General features: G+C 47.6%; 1 protein-coding gene across 1 annotated transcript in view; it reads right to left on the reverse strand.

The window, feature by feature from the left end:
- The window catches only part of LOC147717678 (butyrophilin subfamily 1 member A1-like), a 692,641-nt gene that overhangs the window by 72,539 nt on the left and 596,923 nt on the right, over positions 1–23,179 (reverse strand). Inside the window, exon 8 of the mRNA XM_086924470.1 lies at positions 8,910–8,930. Within this exon, the coding sequence (XP_086780596.1) occupies positions 8,910–8,930 (21 nt within the window). The remainder of the gene's footprint in view (positions 1–8,909; positions 8,931–23,179) is intronic.

A 23,179-nucleotide genomic window follows, 5' to 3' on the forward strand; every position in this document is an offset into this window, starting at 1 on the left:
GCCTCTCCTTCTCAGGTTCGACTGGAATTTGGCTTACAGCACCAGAAATTCCGGGTAATGAGTAGCTTCGTCAAACTTTGTCATAAATTCCGCTGTTCCAACCCGGACACCCTGAACAAACTATGCTGGAATGAAATTAAGCACCAGATGAACTTAGAAACACCGAGTTCATGGGGAAGCTATTTGAGAACAGCTTTGACCGAGTTGGAACTACAAACAGCATGGGAAAACGGGGAAGATAGAGTAAGCTTCGGCAAAGCCGTAAATGCCGCAGCTAAAAAGAAATCCTTGCTGGCTGACAAAAAAGCAATCACCAAGCGCCGGCATGGGTGGACAGTTATCAACTCATATAGAACCCTAAGGCCCCAAAATTATTTATCCGCTCACTTCAGCTTGCAATTCAAAAAGAGTTTTACAAACTTCCGCATGGGCTTGCATGACTCAAAAGACCTGCATCCAACTTGGAAAAAGCCTTATCAATCCGCAAACTGTCGACTATGTGGTTTTAAATCAGAATCTGTAACCCACTTATTATGTGCTTGTCCAGCAGTCCTGGAACAGGGGAGACAGTATTTCAAATTCATCTTCAATGATTTGAACATTTGTTCATGCAGACAAGCAGTGATAAGCTGGCTGGAAGGCGCTTCCATTATCTTGGTCTGCAGGGGCGTCAAATTCATGACAATGGTCAGAAACCTCTTACGGCAAGCTGACGGAGAGTAAACAAAATAAGCAGGATCAATGTCACCTTTCAACAGCTGACCAATAACATTAATGAACGGACAGCATGCTTACCAGCGTCTAGTAGCAGGTCGCAAAAAGTGGTGCATGAATATTAAAATTTGGAACACTGGGGCTTACACAATACAATCATCTTTTCCAAAAGGTCCCCAAATTCTTGTAGCCCCTCACAAGTTTTTAATGAAAAGTAACAATATCCTTTTATATAATTGTGGAACCATGTTAAAATTAGGTGTATTTATAAATGTAATGATATTTTTAATACGTTTTATGGACATTGGGGGGGTTTGTAATGATTTTAATTAATCAAACAATAAACTTACTACATACCGAATCTAGCAGAGTGGCGGAGCTGTATAGTGGCGGTCCACCTAGTCCATCCAGTAATACTCCGGATCCACATACCCACATCCATGGGTCTAACATGGATGTGGCTATTGATGGTTTGGTGAGTACAGCTCTTCGATGCATGGCTCTCCCTCCTCAAGCAGCCACTGGTGTTGAACTGCCATAGGCCAGTGTGGTATTCCCAAACCCTCTGATACAACTGAAGAGGCTGAAACTTCTATCCTGGAATGTGGCGGGTCTTTCGCACAATTTAAACTGCGTAGAGTAGGGATCCTTGGTGGACCAATATGATGTTTGCCTTTTTCAAGAGACCTGGGCCAGGGATGAACACTCTAGAGCGGGATTCCCCACATTCTACGTACCTGCTAGGTGGGGAGGGAAAGGTCGACCGTCAGGCGGCCTTGCTGCCTGGGTAGCTACTCATTTGGGTTGCAAGGCAGAGACTATGGCCACTCACTCTGAAGACATCCAGTGTACACTCCTGAAGTGGCCAAACTCTTTTAACCTAGCCATAGTGAACGTTTATTTGCGCCCCGTAAGTCCGGCATCCGAATCGGCCACTATTGATGACCTATCCCTTTTTTTGAGCATACTGCCGAATTATTTTTTTCTTTTGGTAGCAGGAGATGTAAATTGTCACTTCGAGCCCTTATTAGGAACGAGTGAGGGTGCTCTTATGGGCGAGGATGACTATTGGGCCATTCCACCATGCCAATCCCCACGCCCAGAGTCCTGGTCCCCCCTGGCGATTCAGATCATTGCCCTTATTTTAAATATTTCCTTGACTACATCATGGTGGAAACAAGGATGTGGTCTAAGGTTGTTGACTTTAGAGCAATCCCCAGGGTCGATAGCGACCACAATGCACTCTACCTAAAGATAGTTATCCCAGGATTGAACAAAATTTCGACCTCAGGAACGGCTGACCCAGGCGAAGGGCTGATACTTTCAAATAACAGACGCAGGGTAACGTGGGGTAAAATAGCAGATTCCCAGGATGAACTGGCTAAACTGTACAATTTGGTTCTCCCTCGACTCCTGTAGGTAGATAACTTAATCACCCAGCCAATATCCCCAGATTTTAATATGGATCTGCGGCACGTCCACTTGGATTTAGTTTCCTGCCTACAAGAGGTTTTTAATCCCCAGGGTCCAACCAGGAAAAAGAGAACACTAGGTTCATCCTGGTACAACCCAGCCTGCAGAAAGCTCAAGTTCGAGCTGATTGAGGCAGTCAAGTCTGGGACAAATAAAACTAGATTTCGTGAACTCAGACTGCATTATAAAAAAGTAATGGCTCATGCAAGGAGCGAGTGGGATTCGGATAGGTGGTCTAACTTAACCACTGCTCTGAAAACTAGGGACGCCCACAGATTCTGGTCACTAGTAAATATAGGCTCGGGGGAACCAAAATCAGCAATAGAGCCCAACATTGATGCCCCAGTATGGGAATCTCATTTTAAAGCCTTATACTCAGTTGAACCTGCGGAGGATAATACAGTGTTACCTCTACTTTTAAATATTGAGCATGAGGTTTTAGAGTTCACATTGGGGGAGGTGACCCACGCAATAGGAAAACTTGCAGTGGGTAAGGCCCCGGGGCTCGATAAACTCTGTGGGGACCTATTTAGGCACCAACCAGGGATCTGGGCCCCCTACCTGCTTATCGTTTTTAATGCAATCTTGAGGGGTATGGAGGTTCCTTCCACTTGGCTGGGAGTGGAGATAGTGCCAATCTATAAGAAGGGTTCACCTCTGCTCCCAGCCAACTACAGGCCTATTAGTCTTATCGACGTCCCCCCAAAAATCTTTGCGCGGCTTGTCCTCGACCATCTACTGGCATGGATGGAGGACCATGAAGTACTAAGTCCGCTTCAGGCAGGGTTCCGGAGGAACACATCCACCATGGACCAGATCTTTCGCCTGATTCTCCTGTATTGGAAAATGGCAAAGATTGAGGGTGGCATCCTCTACATGGTGTTTGTGGACCTCCGGTCCGCTTTCGCTCTAGTGCCACGGGGAAAATTGTGGGGGGTCCTCCAGGATCTGGGCGTTCCGCCCGGAATTCTGGATGTACTGATGAGATTGCATGAGGGTAACTTTGCCCAGGTTAGATGCGGGAGGAATGGGGCATTATTATCAAGGTTTCCAGTCGACAGAGGGATGAGGCAGGGCTGTGTTTTGGCCCCGACCCTGTTTTGCCTCTATGTAAATGGTGTAATCTCCCATCTGGATAATGTCCCCAACAACGACGCACCAAGGTTGTCTGGCAGGAGGGTTCCGGCGATTATGTTCGCCGATGATACCCTCCTGCTTTCCAAATCCCTAATGGGGATTCAACTAATTTTGAATGGTTTTGGGGACTTCTGTTGAAGCCGCAGTCTTGAGATAAATGCTGATAAAACAAAATTCATGATATTTAATCCTTTGGCATCTACACGTTCTAATCCGACTCTGGGCAGTGTGAGGTTGGAAAGGGTCACTAAACTATCACAGTTGGTGGGTGGCATCTCCAAAATTTCAAACACATCAACTCTTAAGCCAGTGAGCCCTGCCCTAGAGATCTACACGCCGCAAGCAAGGGCTGCAGCTCTCTATGGCGGAGAGCTGTGGGGACACTCTCACGGGGCAGAGATTGCCAAGATTGAATCAAAATGTATTAGGCGTTTGCTGACTCTCCCCCAAAGTACCCCGCTCCTTCCCCTTAGGCTAGACCTGGGACTAACTTCTATTGAAGATGAGTTAGCTCTGAAACCGCTAAGGTTTTGGCGCCGGATATGGGTAACAACAGATCTGCTCCATTACAGGCAAGAGCTGAAGCAGATCCTAACTCTCAATGGTGCAGCCAAAATTCCCTGGTTGGCGTTTATAAAGCGTGAATTTTTAAGCTTAGGCCTGCCTGAAATGTGGGATAATCCGGAAGGGGCTGTCTTGAGGTATCACGTAAGTCCCTTACCAGGATCTACAAGGAAAAAAAACTGAACTTTTATCTCTGCACCCCTAATGCTGGCTCTCTGACCGATTCTTTTTTAGCTTTCAAAAATTTGAGGATTTTATGGATGTCGTTTTCCCAATTTTAGCGAGGAAACTTTTTATTCAATGGCAATATGGCACCTTACCAATCAAAGTTTTCACAAGCAAATGGTCCAACGCTACCAACAAGTCTTGTCCAGGTTGCAGTAGTGATGTAGAGGACGAACTTCATGTCCTCTTCTTCTGCCCCGCTTTTACTAAGCCCAGGAAGTATTGGCTAGTTCCACTTTGCAGAAACTTAGGTGTTAGAATTTGTTCACATGCTTTTAGAATTCTAAAGACAGACACTTCAAGTCTTATCGTATTTGCACTTTCCAAGTATTTATTAGCCATGTGGACAAAGAGGCGTCAACTAGTAGATATTGAATATTAAGCATAAAACACCTTTATCCTTTTTATACTGTAAATACGGTTTCCATGCATGTAATGAATTCTATGGTGTCTATGCAATGAATTTTATAATTATTTCCTCTGTATTATGTTTTCATTACTGCTCTTTTATGGCCTCAAATGGCCGAAATAAAGAATTTTTGAATTGAGTTATTACTATGTTCACTCACGTATGGAAGTATGGCTGGATGTAGGGACAATGATTGCACATGAAGGTACACCATGGTAACTGACATCTATGCTCATGTGTAATCCTGAGACCCATGGCCAATTGGATGTCTGTGAAGGTGATTACTAGCTGTGTCCCCATTGCACATCAACAACAATCTCATGACCCCCCAACGTAGGTGCACATCCATGTGTTGAATAGGGCTGTGTGCAGGAGTGACCACATTGGTAGCAGGCCAGGAGTGGGGTCCTACATCACATGTGACAACTGAACTTCACGCCACATACCTACTTACACACATCTGTGTGGACCTATTCTGTTATGATATATATATTTGCTCCACATGGTCAGAGGTTGGACACCATACTAACATTGCTGAAGTCACGTAAGTGCACATGTCGGCCAGCACTTATCCCAAAACAATGTCTGGCTCACAGAAGTTGAGCTTGCCAAAGGAACACACCCCCATTGCACATACGTCAGTCAGTTCCTCACTGTGTAGGGACGATGCTCATTGTGGCACACGGGTGGACAATCTAATCAACACACCTCACAGTTAGACACCAGTGGGTGGCATAGACTTTATTGGCATGTGTATGTCAGTACGGATGAGGCAACGGTCGCAACAGGCAGGGACATGCTTATGACACTTACACGCAGCATGGGTACATGTCGAGGTTCAGAAAGTGGTGAAAAATGAACAACAATCATCATGGATGGCAACCCTCCCAGCCCACCTTGCCTTGCTGGATGAGTCATGTGTTGTTTGGCGTCTGCCCATTGCCCCGTGTGAGGGGTATGACTTACTGTCCATGGGATCTGCATAGTGCTCTGCCACCGGAGTGATCAAGTGAAAGGGTCCGGCAGGTTCACATGTCGTGCTACATTGCCATGTGTGTGCTCTCCCCTAGCAGTGTGTCCGAATTGGCAACCTTGCCAAATCATGCTGTGTTGCTCCGACCATGGACCTGCATCACCTTGCACAGGTGTGTGTGCACACACGTTGTTCCATGCACAAGCATCCAGAGTCTGGACACCGGCAGACGTGTCCTCTGTTGTGGTGGGATATGGGAGCAAATCCGACGATGCAAAAAGTTGATGGGACCTGTGCTGTGGGTGACAATTGGATGTGGCTGCAGAAACACAGTTACTCATCCATGAATGCCAGCCAGCTTCATGTGCAGTGTGTTCCAATAGTATGTCTTTGTTGTGTTCTAGGAACACCAGGGTGAGCCAATCCACTAACTGGTCTGGGCAGGTGTGCTCAGCCAACGCCGTTTCACCAATCTGCAACACAGCCCACTAGGGGAGCACCTCGATGTGGTCACTGCACACGAGGAATTGTGCAATCTCACATAACTGCCAACACATACGCAGTACGTCAAGGCATCCCATGCACGGCTGTCTCGGTTACACTCCTGTTCGTGATCCAACAAGGGGCGCAAACACAAGTCATAGTCCAAATCATCTACGGTTCTGTTGGATAGGCAGACATCCATGGGACACTCAAATGTGCATATTCGGCAGTGGAACCAGGGCTGGGCGCAGGTGACGTAGGCAATGTGGAAGCTGAGCCAGTAACTGATCCGCAGCACTGCCAGTGGCACTGCGCCCAGTAAATGCAGCATACGTGCACAGTACTGTTCCACGTGATGGAGGTTGTGCATGTGCCTGGTATGGCCTGCCATTGCATTGGTACGTCTTCTGGAACCGGCACTCTTCTGAACTGCGGCAGTTGTGTGGAGGATATGCCACAGCTCTGAGCAATGATTTGAATGTGTGCAACATTGGGATGAATGAGTTGCTGTTCCCTTGAGTGTCAAGGGCTTCCCATGTGGGGGAACCTCCGGCAGGGGCTTTGGTGTATGGGGTGTGGATAAGTTGGATAGTTCATTTGCGCAATGCATGGTGTGAGAGTCGTCCCCATCTGCCATGGCATCTCTCTCAGGGTGTTCCAGCCGCGTTCTGGACCAAGGTCAGAGGTGCAGGTGTCCTTCCGCCTTCTGCATTGGAACAATGGAGCTTTCATCCCTGATGTTTGTCTGACTACTACTTGCGTTTTTAGAATGTGATTTGGCTTTGGCGCTGAGATTGGCACACAGCCTTGGACTCATGGTGTACCGATGGAGATACACACACATATGTTGGCATGTGGAGCCAGGTGCCCTACGAGCCCTTGCGCTACTTGTGCAATCACTCTCCGTCTCTCTCCCTCACTCTCTTCCTCTCTTTCCTTTGTTGGGCGCATGGCACACCATCTCCTCTTGGATTTAGTCTTCCAGGCTGTGTCCTACAGATTGTTCAGTGAGGACCCGCTAGGACTCATCCGAATGGTTGTTTTGTCTTTTGTTTGTATGGTGTTTTGTGTTGGTGATTGTATTGCTGTATGACTGATTCTCCATTTTCTGGCAAAGCATGTATGTTTATTTTCCTGCTTGTGTGACATCAGGCAAAATATTTATTTTGGGATTTGTGGTGTTGGTGTGCAGTTTCTTAGTCTCGGGTGGAGGGTGGGTCCGGGGGAGGGGGGGAGGTTGCGGGCCTGGTGTGGTGTCGGTGGGTTTTGTGGCCCTCTTGGGTGTCCGTGCTGCATGTTCAGTTGCTCGGGGGCATCTGTTGTTCTTCATGTGTGGCTCTAAGCTGTGCTCCCTTTTCTGGTGCAGGCTGTGGTCCGACTTTACACCAGGTCAGAGCAGGTGTTAATTTCCTGCTGCTAATGCGCATTATTGCCTGTTTTGTGTTCTTATCGCAGTTCTATCTGGTCGTTGTGAATGTTGTTGTGTGCTGTTGTCGCGGCTTTTGGCAAGGGAACTCCTACTCTGCATCTCATTAGTGATAGTTGCGGGGGTCCTCTGTGGCGATGTTTTTTGCGCTGCTATCATGGGTAAACTGGTGCTGTGGGCTGTTAACACCAGCTTGTGAATGGGGAGATACATTTATAACGCAGGCACTCTTGCACCAGAGTGCAAGAGTGTCTGTGTGCAGGTGAGGATTGTTTATGTGTAGGAAGGTGTCCCTTGCTGCACATAAACAATCCTAAATGCAATACCAATGGGCAACCTTTACAAGTGGCAATACTCAGGAGTTTGGTCCCTTTGAGGTTACACCAAATAATACCAAGACATTCTAAGAGTGATCTTCTTTTCTACTTCTCTTTGGGTCTCTATGGTGTCAGGAGAGTGACAAGAAGGAGAAAAGAAAGAAAGTGAGTTTAATAATTGAATAGTAGCATGTTCTTCAATGCAACCTTGCACCACCTACCACTTCTCCTTCTATTCACACAGTCAGACATTACTGTTTAACGGTTCTCAAAGTGCTGGAGTGGTGAGGAGGGCAGTCATGTTTGGTTGCAAGACTTGTTCTAGACAGCATCACTTCATAGCCATCCCAGCTACTGGCACAATGGAAACTTAAAATACCTTAAGCTCTCAAAACGCAACCCTCCCTCTTTCTTGTTCATATAAAGTTGCAATGAGTAGTGAAGTCTAGGACATGGCAGCCATAAACAGGTACAGCTACATCATTTGGCCTCATGGTATTGTCCGTAAGTCTGCTAAGCAGAATCTTTCTTTGCCTATGATACTACTTTACAGCAATGGTTACATGTGAGTTTATGTCTCCTTGAAATTAAAGTTACAAGCAAATAACTTATATACATGCTACTTCCACCTGCTTTTTCTTACTCAAGGACATTTTTATGACCTTGTTTGCACCATATTTGCAGCACACAATGTGGTATATACATGACACAAACCTCAATTGAAATTTATGAAGCCATGTAAGGCCGCTCTGCGTGACCCTGAATGGCACCATGAATCTGGAATAAAGCACCACCAGAATACTCTGCCCTGGGTGGCTGTTCCCATGCAACTCCCATAGATTTTGATGCATTTTTTTATTTCTCCTAACAACTCCCCTTTTCCATGTGTTCTGCATTCTGCAGCACACATAGAAAGGGGAATATACCTCTCAGGATTGTTTTTGCATATGAAGGTGCCCTTTACTGCACAAAAATAATCCTGTACGCAACGAAGGCACCCATGCACCATGGTGTAAGGGTGCCTGGGTTGGCACTAGCCTGTGAAAAAGACACAAGCACAGGGAAAAGACCGGAATGTGTTGTATCAACTTAAGTACGGCACATTCCTGACATTTCCCTGGCAGTTAGGCTTTCTACTGAACTCATTAAATAGAAGGAAATGCAGCAATCTCTTTACTACAAACTCACCTAGTTCTTCTGGAAGTTTTCCTGTGGGACAAGACAAAAAAACATGAAAATGAAGAGTTATCCACATGTGTTACAGAGCAATTCATGCTGAGCCATTTAAAATGTTAATTTCTTACTTTAAAAAGAGAGACTGAAAGATATCATGAAAGCAAGGCCCATTGATATTCATTTCCTTTTCCTCGTCCCGTGCCTTACTGGTGCCTTACTGGTGCCTTACTGGTGAGGAGGCTCCGCCACCAAGATAGAACCCTTTACTACCACAAACTTCTTTTCAATTAGGATTATTCCCAGGTGCATAAAATGGAGAATTCCCTTAACCACAACCTGTTTTTAATGTCTGCCCTTTCAGATCCTTGAAATGCTTTGGCGCCTCTATAGCTTCTGCCCTGAACTTGTTTGCCTTGTGGCTGGGCACTACGCGGTCAATCTTGATCTTTGTTGTTCCTCTCCTCTGTGGCCAGTTACGGTCAGCCAGGATGAGGAAGGAGCTGGTACTTCCTTAAAGTCTATCTTCTCTGGGACTGAAAGAATTGATGGATACTGTGTTGATTCAAGAGGAGTGATTTGCTCAGGTGACAACTTTGGCATAAGTATTATGTGCCTCTGCAGCACGTCAGCCACAATGGACTGGGTAGGCCGGCTGCGTTACACAAAAGGAAACAAAAGTGTCTTGTATCACTTTTTCTGGTAGGTCCTTGGAGCAGGTTGCACATTCAGCAGATGATATCAAAACCTTCTTGTAGGTGGGTTTCTTTATTTAAAGCTTTCTATTTGATGTCTAATTTCACTAACAATGGGGGAGTGAAGGTGATCCCCCTCCTGAGAGTTCTTTACCAGGTGACAACTAAAGGGCTGTCGTACATCCTAAGGTATATATTTGTGCTTTATCGGATGAAACATTTGGTGTTCTCACTTTCAGGGAAAAATAAGGGAATCGGTACCTGGTGGGCTGCCCTGTTTTATTCCTTCTTCCTCATCCTTACTAGAGGATGAGAAGATATTGATATCTCACCTCTCTCTGACCCTAGAGGTTGTTTGGATGACAACAATGGAATTTCCAAATGAAGAGGAGGAGGTCCAAAGTACCAGTTCAGCCTTATTGTCTATTTTCCTTAGATTGAATTCAAAATCAGTTCCTTTTTTCCCAGTAATGAAGAATATTATCTTTGCTGAGTAGAAATTGTTCCAAAGTTCCTAACAAAGATATATCTATTTGATCATCAGAAGTTTCTGCAATCAGCGATGCTAGATTCTGTTTTAACTGATTTGGCTGCTCATTCTTCAGTGGTCATGGAAGACGCTTCATCTTAACAAACACCTGACTTGGAAAGAAAGGTGGATGAGGACTGGTGCTGTGATGAAGGCCTACGATGGGCTGAAGCTTGCTATGAGAGCTACTATACAGTCACTGTATTCATCACAGTCTGGTCAAAGATTTTCAACTAGTTCTGCTATGTTAGCTGTTTCTGACTTTGCTGGCCTGCTAGCCAGACTAGAGCTGCAGGCATCATTTTGGCAAATCTTTTGGGGCCTTGTGGGCTACAGGCTTTGTCTCTAGAGCAGTTGTGGGGGCTCTCAGATTAGTGTGGACTCAAAACTAGAAGATTAAAAGAACTGAAAAAGCTTCTTCTATTCGCTTTTGCCTTCCCTTTCTTGGTCCCCATCTTTTTGGCCTTCAGCTGGATGATCTGTTTCATAAATATTCAAGACCCAGATACATATTGTAACCATCACTTAAGAATCTAAGTAATCACCACACTCCAAGGTACCTGCAAAGGAGGCTTGCTTCCGGAGGAAATAATACTTTTCTACTGGAAATGCTTGTGGGTGCCTCTTGCTTCAGTGGCAAACAATGCACTACCCCTCTAAAATCTACTGACTTGCCACCAAAACCATTTCAGTGCTCCTGGCTATACGGTAAGAGTTAGGGGGAATCCTGTTGGTAGGTAAACATATCAAATTTGGAACTTGGCCTCCAGCTACTGATACTATTGTTACTTCAAGGCCAAAATACAAGACCAACACATGCCATTCAGAGCAAGTGTCTAATCTCTACTGGAGAAGCAAGTCATTTCTATGGTCCCTTGCAAAGATTGGGGAACATTGGATTTGTTCTACAAACTGGAGGTTTCAATCTCAAAGAGTAAATGTTTATGTCACCATGATTAATTTCAAGATGGACACTCCGCAGTCAGTTATTTCAATTATTTTTCCAGGAGACTTTATGGTTATTATGGAATTCGAGGATGCTTATTTTGAAATCCCGATCGGACCCCTTCATAACCAGTTCCTGGGGTTCTCAACCCTGGAGTTTTATTTTCAATTCAACATACGCCCCTTGGGGTTGAAATCCACTCTCAGAATATTGTTAAATGTATTTCCGTCAGTAGCAGGAGTCCTTCACAGAAGAGTAGTTTGCTTGTCTGAGGATTCCTATCAAGCAATGTGGTGCACTGATTTAAAAGGTAGATGGTGGAGATGGGAGGGTAGAGCTGCAAGCTTTGTGATGCACAGTGACTAAACAACCTGAACTTTATGAACACTAAGTCAACAAACTCCCCAATTGTCTTTTAGGCATGGATTCAAGAGTAGCTTACAGGTGTCACTTGTATGACACCCTACTGACACTAGTCCTTGCTAAAAACTAACATCCTGCCCCAACTGCAGACCCGGCATGGCTGTTGTGTAGGGAGCATTGCATAGTATGAATCCCACTGAACCCAGTCTGTAACTAGAAAGGCCCAGCCTAGAACACTGAACCAGTGCATGTCTGATGCTCTTCGAGGCTCTGACATAGCTATAATATTGCTCTCCTGTCATGTGTGACAACTGTACCCAGTAGTGACTCCTTAGCAACAGTACGTTGTACTTTGATACTTGTAGTTTACTTTTAACAAAGTTTTTATGGACTCACAATTTTCCACATAAAAATATCTGTTAGCTAAAACATGCGTGACCAAGGATTATTTAAAACTATTTTAGCTGACATTAATGGCCTTAGTTTCAACATCTATCTACTTATGAACTGGACCGTAGTAACCACTTTGGAAACAAGGGGATCTCTACTTGTTAAATAAAATCGAAAGCATGTACCAAAGAACAGCCTTAAATAATTAATTATCCTTGCAGATAAAATATAATTTCCACCCAAATAAACAGGTAATACTTTTCAAACAACTCCACACTGAATGAAGGAATATTAATGCAAAATATTGTGTTTCAATGTATTTTTCAACCACAGGGGAAATACGTCTTTACAGTCCCTACTTTTTCAACTACAAAATGTAATATTTGTCACTGATCATGGTAACAAATATAAAAATTGATCCAAACACCTGCCAAATATTTAAATCAGGTATGATATCCTAAGCCAGTGCTTACTATTTAGTCAACAGAATTTTTATGTTGTTATTTTTAGGATCAATTCTGTTTATGAACAATCCGCACATATTGAACACAGCATGCCCCCTACATCCCAATTCTTGCTGACCGCGTACTCACAACAATTTAAATCGGAGCCACAGGGCAAGTTGCCTACAACCCAACAGAGCCGGCCGCGTTCATGCAAAATGATGGACTGCCAGCAACAATAAAATGAGATGCATACGAATGACTGGGTTTTAAATAAAATGGGAAACAGAAACGAAGAAAGAAAGAAATGGTCAGTAACCCCTCCCCCACCCTTCTTCCTTCCAAACTGCTGCTAGATAGGGAGATAAGCGGATATTCCACGTGTCCCTTCTCCAAGACTCCACCAAGGCCCCCACTACCTATACCCTTCATCACTCAGAAGGAGAAGATTCTAGAATCAAAAGCAAGATGCGAAGATAGTATGGGCAGGACAGCTTTTGGAATTCTTTATAAAGAATTGAAATAAAAGGGGCACCTTGCTCTGAGTAGGAGGAGCCCTTGGGTGTCACCGTCATTGATAACCAGTCCATCTCCAGAAGGAGCCACTGATTGTGCAGCATGTTATATGGTCTGATCTTTTGTCTGTACTCCAAGATGCCAGTATAGCATCGTGAGTTGCATTCAGTGCGAGGGCCATCTGTCTTTCTTGAACGGAGCAAAGCAGGAATGTCAATGAGTTCTGGAGCCCCGAGATGGTGTAAGCTGCGAATCATGGGATGGCAAGGGTAAAAGCGATGTTGATATCGTCCAAGACTTGTTCCCAGCACCTGGTCAATTTGGGACAGTGCCAAAGGAGGTGGAGGAGGGTTCCAGGATTCCCACAGCCACACCAACGGTTTCCTGATTGATCCTCATTCCATCTCAGAACGCAGTTCAGCGTATAGTACCAATAGGAGATTATTTTATTTACTGTTCTGGTGTTTATCACCGTGTGTGCTGTGTGATGAACTCTGCAAAAAATATGCTTCCACTCTTTGTCTGTGAAGGGTCTTGCCATCTTCAGCCTCCCTTCGCCTCTGACCAGGTGTCCGTTGATGGATCCCGCCTTGTAAATCTCCAAGACCAACCTCTTATCATCCGTTATGAGAAACAGCAATTTTGCAAACAGGGTCATTGGTTGACTCGTTCATACGTGCACGTTGGGACTCATCACCCAATGGCATAATTACATAATCTTTTTCAAAGAAGGAGTAATGAAGCTTAAGTTGGTCAAACAAGATCAGCCCATTCAGATCAAATAGACAGCGCATTGTCGGAAGCTACCATGCGACAACCCAGGAGGGGTCAGTCAAAAAGCCAGGTCTTGAGTCTGTTCCTGAAGGTGTGCAGGGTAGGGGAGCGTCTGATGTGGACTTGGACTTGGAGCTTGTTCCAGGCCGTGGCTGCGACGTAGGAGAAGGCCCTCCTGCTTGCTCAGGTTCTGCGGATGTGCGGGGTCTCTGCTAGTGTGAGGTCGACGGAGCGAAGGTTTATTTTGGGTACATGGAAAGAGATCCTTTCTTTGAGGTATTTGGGTCTGATGTTGTGGAGGGATTTGCAGGCTTGGGTGAGTAACTTGAAGGTTACTCTCTTCTTGACGCGGAGAAAGTTGAGGTGTCGCAGGTGTTGGGTCATGTACTCATGTAGTGGGATGCCGAGAACAAGTCTGGCTGCTGTGTTCTGGATGGTCTGGAGTTTGTGTAGCAGGGATTTTTTGATTCCAGCGTAGAGGGACTTTCCTTAGTCCGGTCTGCTAGTTATTAGCACATGGGTGATGGTCTTTTTTGGCATTGGGGGCGATCCACTTGAAGGTCTTGCGGAGGATATGGAGGGAGTTGTAGGACACCCCCGCGCCGCACGGCCACCAGCTGCTGCGAGTGCCCCCTCCGCCTTCTGCCTCGCTGCCTCGCTGCCTCGCTGCCCGGCTGCTGCCGCTGGACCACGCCCCCTCCCTTGAGCGACGCGGTCCGTGGTAGCTCCAGGGCGCCGCTTCTCTCCCTGTGCCCTGCTGTTGTCTCTGTTAGCCTGTCTTAGAGCTGTTATTCTGTATTTTGGATAAATTGTCTTTTTTGTATTGCTGTTTAAATTGTTTCGTTGCAGTGTTTTTGTCCCTCGGTTCCCTCCCCGCTCCCCGCTTCCCGCCACCGCCACTTAGCCCCGCCCCTTTTTGCCTTCTGTATCCCTCCCCGCTCCCGCCTCCCAGCTGCCCCGCCCACCCGCGCACTTGGCCATATATGGCGACCGTGCAACGCAGGTGAGTGTGACCTACTTGTAGGACACCCCCGCGCCGCACGGCCACCAGCTGCTGCGAGTGCCCCCTCCGCCTTCTGCCTCGCTGCCTCGCTGCCCGGCTGCTGCCGCTGGACCACGCCCCCTCCCTTGAGCGACGCGGTCCGTGGTAGCTCCAGGGCGCCGCTTCTCTCCCTGTGCCCTGCTGTCGTCTCTGTTAGCCTGTCTTAGAGCTGTTATTCTGTATTTTGGATAAATTGTCTTTTTTGTATTGCTGTTTAAATTGTTTCGTTGCAGTGTTTTTGTCCCTCGGTTCCCTCCCCGCTCCCCGCTTCCCGCCACCGCCACTTAGCCCCACCCCTTTTTGCCTTCTGTATCCCTCCCCGCTCCCGCCTCCCAGCTGCCCCGCCCACCCGCGCACTTCGCCATATATGGCGACCGTGCGAACGCGCAGCGGTCACGCGCAGCGGGCGCGCCGATTGTGCGCCGAAGGCGCGCCAAAGGTAAGCCCGTCTGCGCCCGTCCGCGACCGGATCGCGCCCAGCGCCAGGACCCCTGGCCCACGAAGACCCCGACCGAACCGCCTGACGTACTCCGCCGCCACCCTCATCGCACTCAACATCGGCCGATTCCCAGGATGCCACCAAGCCACACCACGACGCACCCACGGACCCTTCAGCTGCCACGCCTGCAAGTTCACCTGCATCCGGACATGCCTCGCACCAGCACCCACCAAGTCGAACACCAGCAGCACCCACCTCAAGTGCATCTTGCTCAACACCCGCTCCGTCCACAGACACGCCATCGAACTCTGGAACCTCCTAGACGCCACAGCCCCTGACGTTGCCTTCCTCACAGAGACCTGGATGAACGCCTCCTCAGCTCCCGACATCGCCATCGCCATCCCAGAGGGCTACAAGATCGTCCGGAGGGACCGCACCGCCAACCAGATGGGAGGAGGCATCGCCATCATCCACAGGAACACCATCCGTCTCACAACCAGCACCGACAACACCCTGACCACCGCCGAACACCTGCATTTCCAGATCCACACCGACCCAAACACCACCCTCAGAGGCACCCTGATCTACCGACCCCCGGGACCACGCACACAATTCAGCGAGGACATCGCCGACTTCGTCAGCCCGCACGCCCTCCCCTCCGCTGACTACATCCTCCTGGGGGACCTCAACTTCCACCTGGAGAACAACAACGACCGCAACACCAGCACCCTGCTCGACAACCTCGCCAATCTTGGACTCAAGCAGCTGGTGTCCACCCCCACCCACCTCGCCGGACACACTCTCGACGCAATCTTCTCTTCCAGCACAGACATCGACTTCAGCCACGCCACAGAGCTTCAATGGACGTACCACAGCTGCGTCCACTTCACCTTCAAGAGAACGACGACCCACCACCACCAGCAACAGGCCGCCCGCAGAAGCTGGAACAAGATCACAGCAGACCAGCTCGCCACCTCCCTGAGCCAGCACCCTCCTTCCAGCTCAGCGAACCCCAGCCAGGCCGCCGACAACCTCACGAAGTGGATCAGCATCTGCGCGGACGAGCTCGCCCCCTGAGGACCCCGCCCAGCAGACCCGGCAGCAAGAAAGCCCCATGGTTCACCGACGAACTCAAGAGCTCCAAGAAGAACTGCAGAGCCCTCGAGAAAGTCTGGAGAAGGGAACCTACACCGGACAACAGGACCACCTTCAAGCTGGCCACCCGGAAGCACCACCAGCTGATCCGCGCCGCCAAGAAAACTGCATTCAAGGACCGGCAGGACAACAACGCACACAACTGCAAGGAACTCTTCAACATCGTGAAAGAGCTATCCAACCCCAGCGCAGGAAACGACGACATCACCCCATCGCAAGACCTCTGCAACTCCCTCGCTTCATACTTCCACAACAAGATCGCGGACATACACAACAGCTTCAACAACCAACCAACGCACACCAAGAGTGAACAACCTTCCCCCACCGCCACCCTCCACGCCTGGACCCTGATCAGCACCGAAGACACCGTCCGCACAATGAACTCCATCCACTCCGGATCTCCGACCGACCCCTGCCCTCACCACGTCTTCAACAAGGCCGACGCTGTCATCGCACCCCACCTGCGAGACATCATCAACACTTCCTTCGACACCGCCACCTTCCCTGAGAGCTGGAAGCACGCCGAACTCAGCGCTCTACTCAAGAAACCCACAGCGGACCCCACCGAACTCAAGAATTACCGCCCCATCTCGCTCCTCCCGTTTCCAGCCAAAGTCATCGAGAAGACCGTCAACAAGCAGATGGCCGCCTTCCTCGAGACGAATGGATCCCTCGACCCCTCACAGTCTGGCTTCCGAGCCAATCACAGCACCGAGACCGCCCTCATCGCCGCCACCGATGACATCCGAGCCCTGATGGACAACGGAAAAACAGCGGCCCTCATCCTCCTAGACCTCTCCGCGGCATTCGACACTGTCTGCCACCGCACCCTAGTACAGCGCCTCAGCAACGTCGGAATCCAGGACAAGGCGCTGGAATGGATCATCTCCTTCCTCGACGGAAGAACACAGAGAGTCCGCCTACCACCGTACAAGTCAGAGGCCACCGAAGTCATCTGCGGCGTCCCTCAAGGATCCTCACTGAGCCCCACCCTCTTCAACGTCTACATGAGCCCCCTCGCGGCCATCGCACGCCAACACAACCTCAGCATAATCTCCTACGCCGACGACACCCAGCTGATCCTCTCGCTGACCAACGACCCCGCCGCCGCCAGAGCCAACCTGCACGAAGGGATGAAAGAGGTAGCCGAGTGGATGACGACCAGCCGCCTGAAACTGAACTCAGACAAGACGGAGGTCCTCATCCTGGGCTCTTCACCCTCCGCCTGGGACGACTCCTGGTGGCCTCCCGCCCTGGGCACCGCACCCAAACCGACCGACCATGCACGCAACCTGGGCTTTATCCTGGACTCCTCCCTCTCCATGACCAGGCAAGTCAACAACGTCTCCTCGGCGTGCTTCAACATCCTACGCATGCTACGGAAGATCTTCTGGTGGATCCCCACCGAGACCAGGAAGACCGTCACCCAGGCCCTCGTCACTAGCCGTCTGGACTACGGCAGCGCCCTCTACGCTGGAACCACCGCCAAGCTCCAGAAGAGACTCCAGCGGATCCAGAACGCCTCAGCCAGACTCATCCTCGACATCCCAAGAACCAGCCACATCTCCGGACATCTGAGAGACCTTCACTGGCTCCCCGTCAACAAAAGAATCACCTTCCGCCTCCTCACCCACGCACACAAAGCCCTACACGACCAAGGCCCGAGCTACCTCAACAGCCGAATCAACTTCTACGCTCCCAAACGCCACCTCCGATCAGCCAACCACGCCCTCGCCGCCATCCCCCGCATCCGAAGAGCGACTACAGGAGGAAGGTCCTTCTCCTACCTGGCCGCCAAGACCTGGAACTCCCTCCCGACCGACCTGCGCCTGACCCAAGACCACCTCTCCTTCAGGAAGAAGCTGAAGACCTGGCTGTTCGAGCAGTAACGGCACCCCCCCACCCCCAGCGCCTTGAGACCCTATGGGTATGTAGTGCGCTCTATAAATGTCATTGATTGATTGATTGAAGTGGAGGCAACTGCATTGATCTGGCAAGTCATGGTTATGGAGGAGTCGAGAATGATGCCGAAGTTTCCGGTGTGGTAAGTCGGGGTGGATGGGTTTCAGAGGATGGAGTACCACCAGGTGTTGTCTCAGGAGGTGGGGAAGTGTCCAAGGACGAGGACCTCTGACTTCTCCGAGTTGAGCATTAGGCAGCTGTTGCTCATTCAGGCTGCAACATCTTTCATCCCTTCCTGGAAGGCGAGCCTGCTGTGTTCGGAGTTATTCGTGAGGGAGAGCATGAGTTAGGTGTCATCAGCGTAGGATACTATGCTGAGCCCATGTTGACTGACGATGGCTGTGAAGGGGGCCATGTAGATGCTGAAGAGCGTGGGGTTGAGCAGTGAGAATGCAATGGGAGATGGTGTGAAAGGCAGCGGAGAGGTCTATCAAGTTGAGGGCCACAGTGTGGTGGCGGCAGTGAGGGAGGTCTTGTGCTGTGGTTGCTGCGGAAGGAGTCGAGGATGGTGTTCTCTTCGATGAAGGGTCAGCTGGGCATTGACGAATTTCTCTGTGACTTTGGCTGCAAATGGAAGGAGAGAGAGGGGCTAGTAGTTATTCAGGTCCGTCGAGTCAGCCAAGGGTTTCTTGAGAAGGGGCTTGACCTCAGCCTGCTTGCAGTCATTGGGGAAGATGCCAGATTTGAAGGTGGCATTGATTGTGTGGCGTCGTTTGGGTGCAAAGGTGGCCGCGGCACTATGGAAGATGAAAGGCGGGCAGGGGTCTGTGAGGTCTCCTGAGTGGGTGCTCTTCAATGTCGTGGTGGTGTCTTCAGTGGTGAATGATGTCCAGGTGGTGATGGTCGGCTGGCTGTGGTTGCTAGAGGGGAGGGTGATTTCTGGGGTATATGGCTGAAGTTGTCCTAAAGGGCCTTGATTTTCAGGTGGAAGTAGGAGCCGAGCTTGTTGCAGAGGTCTTGGGATGGTGTAATGTCCGTGGCTTCGCAGGGGGGTTTGCTGAACTGCTGGATGATGTTGAAGAGCTATATTTAGTTGCTGGTGAGGATTTTGTTCCGGATGAAGGTCCTCTTGGTTGCCCTAAAGGGGGTAAACTCTGCTCAAATTACTGAATTGATAGCTCTGATTAGAGGGTGCAAGATTGCCAAATGCCTGAGGGTAACCATATTCACTGATAGCCAATATGGGTTAGGGGTTGTCAAGATTATGGACAACTATGGATTCAAAGGGGATTTCTGACTTCTTCAGGTCCCCTTCTCAACAGCAAAACTGTAAAAGAAATACTGGATGCTTTGCAATTTCCCAAAAGAATTGCAGTGGTCAAATGTGCGCAGGAGATGATTATGTGACAAAGGCCAACAGATAAGTTGACCAAATAGAGTGTTTCAGTACACAACATTTAATGGCTTTAAACAGAGCAATTGAGAAAGGAAATACTGAATGCCATCTTATGTTTACAACCCCATTTGAAACTTGGGATGAAGTGAGCCAGGTGCAGGAAGAAGGAAGAAGGAAGAAGCAAGTGAAGAGGAAAATCAAATGTGGAGCAATACAGGCTTTAGAAAGAGAGCAGATGAAGAAGTATGAAGTATGGGTCTATTTTAACGAAAGACCAGTCTTGCCAGATTCTTTACTTTCCCATATGTCCAGGGTGTACCATGGAATTGCGCACATTGGAAGAGATGCAATGATCGGACTCTTAAAGCAAACATGGTATAACCCAAAGGTCATGGTCATTGCAGAGAGCCTTTGCCAGAGGTGCGTCACTAGTCAGAAGCAAAATCCAGGCAGAAAGACAGTTGTTAGTTGGGGATCAATTGGAAGAGCAGGAGGACCATTTACCCAACTCCAATTGGATTTTATCAACTTCCCCCATGTAATGGGCTGAAGTATGAGATGGTTGTCATATGCTTGTACTCTTGCTGGGTGGAAGCCTATCCCATGAGAATAAATGACAGCCTAACAGTAACTTAATTTCTTTTGAGAGAACTGATTCATAGGTTTGGATTTTCAGTCACTCTAGAGACAGATAGGGGAACGCACTTCAATAATGAGAACATTTGGATGATTTGCGCAGCATTACAAATTGAGCAAAAGCTGCATTGTGCCTATCAACCTGAGGCATCTGGAGTGGTTGAGCAGATCAATGGCACTATAAAATCTAGGTTAGGAAAAGTGTGTACATCCACAACACTGAAATGGCCTGCAGCTTTACCCCTTGCATTGATGAGTCTTAGAAGCATTCCTGACAAAAAGACGGGATTGAGTCCTCACAAGATCCTAATGGGAAGAGCAATGAGACAAGCATACATACCAGCGAACAAACTGATGAGTATATCTGATGATCTAGTGCTTGATTATTTCACAGGATTGGCTGATCTGGTGCATTCAGTGTCTCAACAGGTTGGAGAAAACGCCACTACAACACAACCGAACCAAGCTGAGTCCTGGCAAATGGGTTCTCATCAAGAAACACGTGAGGAAATCGTGTTTAGAACCCAGGTGGAATGGTCCTTACCAAATCATTCTGGTGACAACAACAGCAGTGAAGTGTGGTGGTTTGCCAAACGGGATTCATGCAACTCATACCAGATGAGTCCTAAGTCCACTAGAAAGACAAGAAGAGCGGCGACTGGTAAATCAAAGTCAAAGACCGGTGGTTGAAGTGTGTGAAGCTGAAGAATATAGTGACAGATTCTGAAGACCAAACATATAATGAACAGCCGAGCACAAGTCAAGTAGAGTGGTCACTGGATACTGGGTCTCAAGGAACTGCTGTTGAGTCAGAAGAAAGTGAGTTTACGGTTGAGACAGAAGAAAGTACAATTCACTGTTGAGCCAAAAGAAAGTAAGTTTACTATTGAGCCAGAAGAAATTGAGTTCACTGTTGAACCAGGAGTCAGTGAAATTACTGTTGAATCAGCAGAAACAGAAGTTGCTGAACATCAGGAAGAACAAACAGTAGAAAGGCCAAATAAAAGAACCTGTGAACTAGATACAGAAGGTGAAAAAGTAGTTCAAACCAAGAAACCAAGAAAGGGTGACAATTTGCCAGGTGGAGTGAAAAGAAAGAAAAGGCCAGAACATAGTAATGAGGTCTCAAGTCAAAGGTATACAACGTTTAGCACTCATTTTTTACCACGCACTACACTTACAACACAGGCATTACCACGCATACCATTACAACGCATTGCGCTGGGGGGGCGCTCTAGGATAGGGAATAAGTTTAATTTCATATCCAACACCTTCCCTAGTGTCCACGGGGACTGGAGTTGGAATATAAAATTATACTTACCACTATCCAGCACCTCAAAGCGCTATGCGTTGTAACGGTATGCGTTGTAAATACCGCGTTGTAATGGTATGCGTGGTAAAAGTATGCGTGGTAACGTCATACATCCCAAGTCAAACAGAACAAGAAGAGTCAGGAGAAGAATTAGTACGAAAGACAAGGCGAGTAAGAATTCCAAGCAGGAAATACACAGCACCAGAATGGACCTGTGTCATTTTGGAAGAAATAGAAAGTTCTGATCCAAGTGAAGAGAAAGACAGTTCTGACCCTGAGCAAGTTGATGAAAGCAAATTTAGGACACCTTAAGAGAACTGTGAAAAATTAAGGTGCAAACATGTTGATAACTGAAAGAAAAACTGAATGACACAGAAGATAAAAAGAAAAAGAAAAGAAAAGAAGGGGGTGAAGAAGAAAGCCTTTAAGTGTAGGAATGCACTATTTTTCTAGAATTTTTGATTTTATTTTTTATAAGCTTTAGTGGTCATAGATTTAGATAGATTTTGTGCTAAGAAAATAAAATGGCTGAAGCAGAAGTGACTGAACATCCAAAATCTAGTTTAAAACATAGATGTATTACAGCTTGCTTATGTAGTCTTGTTATTAACATTTATGTGGATGTTACTAACTTGGACCTATTCTAATAGTAATTAATAATGGAAACAATACTAATGATGTAACAAGTGATAAAGTGAGTGATGTCATACTAATAGAGGACAAATGGATGGAAGCATTCCATATCTGCAAAGAGGAGAGATGGTTAGTTAGAGGATGAAAGCAAACTCTGAGAAGGGACAGGACTTGGCATGCATTGCCCTTAGTCCACACAGAGAGGTGAATGAGAAGTGGATCCAAGCCAGACCATATTTCTGGAGTCTGGGTCACTACAGAGCTACAGATTTAGTTCATTTTTGGATAACCAACCAGGATGAATTCCACCTGAAAAAGGATGAGTACCCAACACTTGAGGTACTTCAGAAAGAAGTTCAGGATAAAGTCAGCCAGGAAGAGGATGCAAGGCATTGCATAGGATGGGAGAGTGAATTTCATTATAGTGAGTCCATGAATTCTGAGCCAGAATCCAGCAAGAGATTAGTGGTTCTCTTAGTTCCTTTGTTAGCAGGACATTTGTGCATAGAAATGACCCAGGATAAGTTGGACTCATTGTTTTACTGCCCGGGGATACAACATGATACAGTGCTGTTCTGTAATCCTGCCTTACATGGCAACAGAGTAGAGATGAGAATTTCTTCACATTTGTGTTTTCATGCACAGTTAGCAACAGACCGTGAGTGATTTTACCCTTGATGTGTACACACTAATTTCTTTAAAACGAGTTTCTTATGACATACAAAAGTGAGTTTCCTGAGCATTGTTAGCCAGGCCTCACGTTGGGCCCTGCAATCCTAGTTTTCCTCTCTCGTTCTCCCCCACACTTATCACTGTAACTTTTCAAAGGTCCTTCTGGTAGCTCACTGCACCCTATTAATTCTTAATAATTTGTTGTTGTTCATATAACTAGTTTGTTCACCACCTGCATATGGCAATTGTATAGAGTGGGCATAATAATTATTTATGCAATGGGTTAATACTTCGGTGCTAAGGCAATATATTATTTAGTAAGAATTTGTGCTCTGATTTGCTGAGAATGTACAGCGTGAGCGCCATACCTGCAGCGCTTGTCTTTGGCAGCTCCTTGATTTTAAATACCCGTTTTCGTTTTTACTTTCAATCTTGTTTGGAC

The sequence above is a fragment of the Lissotriton vulgaris genome, chromosome 5, assembly GCF_964263255.1.
Source record: "Lissotriton vulgaris chromosome 5, aLisVul1.2, whole genome shotgun sequence".
Classification (NCBI taxonomy): Eukaryota; Metazoa; Chordata; class Amphibia; order Caudata; family Salamandridae; genus Lissotriton; species Lissotriton vulgaris.